Below are 6,025 nucleotides of genomic sequence, written 5' to 3' on the forward strand. Positions count from 1 at the left end.
AATAGTTAGGCCAGGTGTCTTGATTACACCAATGATTTATGAAGTTCTTCTGTTTAATTTGATCTTTTAATAATTGAGTCTGTGTGCTCAGATCTCAGATTTTGGATGCACATTTTATTCTACATTTGCTATAAGCTTTTCCAAATTTCTGTACCCATCTTATTTCTAACTACAGAATTTATTATGTATTTAGTATTGTGGTAATTGTGGTCCAGAAAATAAAGATCTCAGCTTGAGCTTATGATTTGGAAATTCTAATCTCCATGTAGACATGGTCGTTTGGCCATGAGCAATTCACTCTCTCTGTCTCAGATTTCCATTTGTAACACAAATTAGGGCTGCAATGGTACGCACACTTACTTAGGAACAGGGCCCACTGAACTCATTGGGACTTTCTTCTGAGAAAGCACACATAAGATTGTGCTATAACAGTGGCTTACCACAAATTTATTTATTTATTATTTTATTTATATCCCCCCTTTACTCCCAAGCAGGAGCCCTTTGTTCTGAGCCAGACTATGATAAGTATTTTACATATTGACTATATTGCAGAAATGAATAATATTGTATTTTCATCCTTTCTATTCTAGGCATTGCAACTCCCACACATGATATTCTATATAGTACACTTGGGATGCTAATTAAAGAACGGAAGATATATCACACTGGGGAAGGATACTTCATAGTGACTCCAACTACCTACTTTATCTCTAATAATGCTAAGAAGAACAACAAGAGGGTTCTGTTGGGAGATAATTGCCCTCCAGAGCCTTCTATTACATACCTTGTAAGTGTTGAGAATGCTGCAGAATTTCTACAAGATAATTTTCCTACTGCGTCCCATTGCAGATCCTGCCATTGTTTCCCTGGGCAGATTGCAGTGAATGAACAGAAAGCTCAGCAACTAGTTAGCCATGAGCCTAATGGAAAACGTCACACAGGATGTTGTGAATCCAGATTTTCAGTTCAGAATCTAGCCACTGATACATTTGTTGGCAACCATTGTTGTGAAGCTGCTCACTGTGTACAGGCAGTGAAAGAAAAGAAGGCTAAGAAGTTTGGTTTTAGCCTTTTCTGGCGCAACAGTGCTAAGAAAGAAAAAGTTAAAAAAGTGCATGCTTCATTTTCTGCACAGTTTCCTCCTGAAGAATGGCCAGTCAGGGATGAAGATAATTTGGATAATATCCCACGTGACGTTGAACATGAAATTATCAAGCGCATCAACCCTGTGCTGACTGTGGACAATATAATTAAACACACCACACTGATGCAGAAAATAGAGGAACAGAAAAAATACATCAGTAAAGGAACCTCTACAGAAGTGTTGGCAATGAAGCACAAACATCTTTCCAAAGGGTGCACCCAGAAAAAACAAAACAAAGCTACAAAGCATCGCAGGAAAGCGCAGTCCAAAAAAGAAAAGCAAATTAGTAAGTCACAGAGAGAGTTTATAAGTAATGAACAAATACCAGCTAATGGCAAACTGGAAAACTATGCTGAAGATCCATCATCCTGTGTTACAAACGAAGCTATATGCAATCAACAGTTGTGTGAGGATGCAATCAATGTTGAATCTCATTTTATATACAAAAAAGAAGTTGCTAATCCATTTCAAGACATTCCATGTAGAGGAAACAGATCAACAAAAGGACATAAAAATCAGAAAAACAACAATGTAAAGTCCAGGGCTCCAAGATCAGAGAAGAATTTTCCAAGGTCTTGGTGTTTGGATTCCTCAAGAACTGTGAACTGTAAAGCCAAACAGTCATTCATTGTCACATGTGATGTTGAAGATAAAAAGAAACAGCTAGATCACCCACCAATCAAGGTTTTGCAAAAAGAAGTCAATTATGATTATCTGAGGGGGAGTGCAGCTTGTAAACGTAATTTGCGTAGAGGAGAAAACCCCAAAAGTACAGTGGGGATCCAGGTAGCTTCTAGCACTTATGCCACATGCATGGATGAAGCAGCAGCAGAGAAAAAGCATCCTCAGAACTCCAGTCAAACTCACCAGTGTGATCAAGTCGGCTTGCTGGGTCAAAATGTAGATCAGCTAACTAATACTCATCTCTCCAGTGATACAGACGCAGCTCAACAATTTAAACCATCTGAAAATATTGTTGCTCACAGACAAAATGATGATTTAAAGAGTGAGTTCAAGTCTAGTAACACAAACAAATGGCTTGAGTCTTTTAACCCACAATATGAAGGATTCACTTACAATAAACAGACTCCATATCAAGAAGTGGATGGTGGTGACACTTGTAGTTCTCTGTATCATGATTATGAACAGCAACAGCATAAGGAGTTGTCCAAACTACAATCCAACCAACTCCCATATAGTTCTTTAGATACGAAGAAGTGGAATAGCCTAGAACAGGATCCTACTAGCACAACAGTATTGGAAAATGGAAGTGTTAATTCTCACTTCTTAGGATGCAGAATGGATACAGACAAGGTTGATTCCTGTGAGTGTGAAGAAAATGAAATTTGTAGTCTTTGTAGGTCAAAGGATAGCTTAAAAGAGCATCAGAAAATAAGCCTTGAAGGAGAAAGTTTTGTGTGCCACCAGATATCTCAGTATGCTTACCAAAACAATGAAGAGAGAGAGAATGGTTATGAACATGGGCAGACATCTGATACTGCTGAACCCTGCATGTTTGATTTCTGTGATGTGCATGAAGCAAAGACTAGAGTTTGGCAGAAGTCAGTAAATGAAGTGGGTGGGAAATTAGCATCTTTGATGCTGCCACCCAAAGGCTGGGAAATTAATTCAAAACTTGTGGGAAAGCAACAGCCATTTGATAACACTGATGCTGCTATTCTAGAGCAAAGTGTCCAATATGAGCAAAGCCACTTGGAAGGGACAGGAAACCACAGCATAACTGGAGACAGTGGGATAGATTCACCAAGGTAAGGACAAAAGTTAATTTGCTTGCACGTCTAAGAAATGCTAGTGATGTTTCTTCTACACTTATATCATAAACCTAAAGTTTTTATGTGGCTTTCAGGTAATGTGTACTGGAAAAAAATGTTGATTGCCTTTTGACATATATAACTCTCAACTCTGTACACATGAGTTTTTCATGAGTATGTTTTGACCTTAAAAGACTGGGAAAGCACAATCTCATAATGAAACATTGCATTTGCATTTTTTGTCTCCTTGAATGAGCTGGTGAGAAATCCTAATGAATGCTTGGATATCTATGCCCACATCTTTAAAAAACTTTTTAAAAGAGCTATAATATGCTGCCATGGTCAAAAGTGCGCTCTGGTATAATGTACACAGCTGCCAAGCTAAAACTATGAAAAAGACAAGCAAGTAGTTAAAAGTTCATGTTATCTTGAATACCCGTTAATGAGAGACACTAATGTTACCTCTCATATTCTGAACTGCAAAGGGAAGAAATTGTATTCAGTTAGTCCTGATGTAAGGAACCTTAAGACAAGCCTTGATGTCTGCAGGGAACAGTACGCCATAGCAGGGGAGTACTCGGTCTGTGGCACAGCAGCTGGAAGAAGCCCTCTTCCCAGTGCTATCATTGTGTACTTGCTTCTGTTGCTCAGGAACAGCACCAATACAGAAAGAATGGCAAATCTGATACTACAGGAAAGCAAGAAAAGGCCAAGCAGGAGATTCCAGTAAGCGGGTCTGGGCAAGCTGTCAAGTACATTCAGGAGCGAGGCATAAATCAAGGGTGGGGGACCTTTATGGCATGGTAGGCCAAATCATAATCTGTCGCCACCCCAATGAGCTTTGACAGGCATGCAGGACAAGCCATCTGTCAATTACCTGATGTCATTATGACACCAGATGATTGACAGATGAGTTGTCCCACCCTCTTGTCAAAGTCCCTTGAGCAGTGTTTCCCAAGTAAAGTGCTCAACAGCCAGGGGTTTCTGCTTTCTGCAAGGATTGACTGCGCGATTGAGTTCCCCATGTGGAAATTGGTTGTGCAGCTAATCCAGCAGGCTTGAACTCACCGCCCATCAGTTCATGGGCAGTATGTTCAACCTGCTTTCTGCAGGGATCAGCTGTGTGATGGAGTTCCTTGGGGGGAATTCAGTCACACAGCCAATCCAGCTGTGTCAGTTATCTGCCCCACACTTGACGTCACATACGATATCACTTGGGCATGACTTGAGGAAAATGGCCTTGTGGGCCAAATTGGGACCCATGCCAGGCCAAATTTGGTCTGAGGGTTGGAGATTCCTTACACCTGGCATAAATAGATGAGAAGAAGCAGCCTGTTAGGTCATGGGAGGCAGGACTTGCTGAAAACTATGGAGGGGGGAGCAGCAAGGAAGAAGCAGTGGGCAGCTGTAGAAAATGTCAGGAAAAATGACCAGGAAAGGGCTATTATGTACAATAACTGAGGATCCCATGTAAAAGCATTAGTATTTTGGCAAGTGTGTCAAAAGCCCAGCCATAAGAGGTTATTGGGCTGTGAGATTATGCTCCTTCATTATGAGACATTATTTTGGAAGATTATATAATGTATTCTCCAAGTTTGGTGAACTTTTAAAACATAAGAACTCAGATCTGAAGAGTGTTCAACATGCTTTTCTCTGGAAGTCTTTACATATTTAAATATTTTCTGGAAGCTAAATTATATATACCAGTCTAGGCCAACCTGGTTCCCTCCAGATGTTTAGGACTACACTACCCATCTGTCCCAGCCAGCTGGCTAAGGCTGATGGAAATTGTAGTCAAAGACATCTGAAGGATACCAGCCTGACGAAGGCTGATGTATACAGTTCTACAAGGAAATATTAAGAACACCCTTAAAATGAAACAAATCTCTTATTCCCATAATACTTTGAGCTGTTTCAAAATAAATATTACTTTTTTTTGCACTCATTCTGCCAGCCACTATGTCTTCTGGTTTTGCCTGAAGATAATTTCTGGGGAAATTAGTCACTATGGTTGAATATGGATATACTGGCTTCTTACTGAATCTTCTGTTTACAAAATAATTCTTTTTAGAACACGAAGTCTGGCATCTGCTAATTCTGCCATTTTAGAAGGACTGAAGAAAAGACAAAGCTTTCTCTTGAACTTGGAAGGCATAGAAAAGACAATACAGAATGGAAAGACTCTGACACGAAACTCTTTGCTTCAGTTGACTCCAGTCATGAATATTTGATTTTTTTTTCTTACCAGAGTTTGATAATTCTTTTGTAAATATGTTAATATAGTTACTGTAAATGCCTTGAACTGTCAAATATGTTAAAACAGGTGAGATCATTATATTCTCCTCCTAAGACATGAAAACTTTATAATAAACATTTTTCAGTGTCTTTTTCAAATGTTTTATTTCTAGTAGTACATTATGAACTAAAGCTACATTTCATTCCGTGGTCACCAACTATTAGGATGCCAACATGTTCTAATTGCTATTTAATGATTGTGCTAGGCAAGTCCAAGGCAAAGATCCCAAGGGTGTTTTACAGATGCACCTCAAAATAGGTGCTAGATCAAGCTAGTGGCCCATCTAGTCCAGCATCCTGTTCTCACATCAGCCGACTAGATGCCCATGGGAAGCCCATAAACAGGACCTGAGAGCAAAGAGCACTCTCCCCTCCAGCGGCTACCAGTAGCAACTGGTTTTCAGAAGCGTACTGCTTCTGACTATGGTAGTAGAGCACAGCCATCATGGCTAGTAGCCATGGATAGCTTTCTCCTCAATGACTATGTCTAATCTTTTAAAGCCATCCAAGTTGGTGATCAAGAGCCAGTGTGGTGTAGTGCTTAAGGTGTTGGACTAGGACCTGGGAGACCAGGGTTCAAATCCCCACACAGCCATGAAACTTACTGGGTGACCTTGTTGGGCCTGTCACTGCCTCTCAGCTTCAGAGGAAGGCAATGGTAAACCACCTCTGAATACTGCATACCATGAAAACCCTATTCGTAGGGTCGCCATAAGTCGGGATCGATTTGAAGGCCATTTCCATCATCCAAGTTGGTGGCCATCACTGCCTCTTGTAGCAAATTCCATAGTTTAACTATGTGCTCCAGACTAAC

General features: G+C 40.2%; 1 protein-coding gene across 3 annotated transcripts in view; it reads left to right on the top strand.

Annotated features, from left to right (window-relative positions):
- The window catches only part of STOX1 (storkhead box 1), a 34,368-nt gene extending 29,067 nt beyond the window's left edge, over positions 1-5,301 (top strand). For all 3 annotated transcript variants that reach the window (XM_061635192.1, XM_061635191.1, XM_061635193.1), the window contains 2 exons: positions 591-2,913; positions 4,988-5,301. In XM_061635192.1, the coding sequence (XP_061491176.1) occupies positions 591-2,913; positions 4,988-5,147 (2,483 nt within the window). In that variant the 3' untranslated portion in view covers positions 5,148-5,301. The remainder of the gene's footprint in view (positions 1-590; positions 2,914-4,987) is intronic.
- The last annotated feature ends 724 nt before the right edge of the window (positions 5,302-6,025 follow it).

Source organism: Rhineura floridana, chromosome 7 (genome assembly GCF_030035675.1).
Source record: "Rhineura floridana isolate rRhiFlo1 chromosome 7, rRhiFlo1.hap2, whole genome shotgun sequence".
NCBI classification, from domain to species: Eukaryota; Metazoa; Chordata; class Lepidosauria; order Squamata; family Rhineuridae; genus Rhineura; species Rhineura floridana.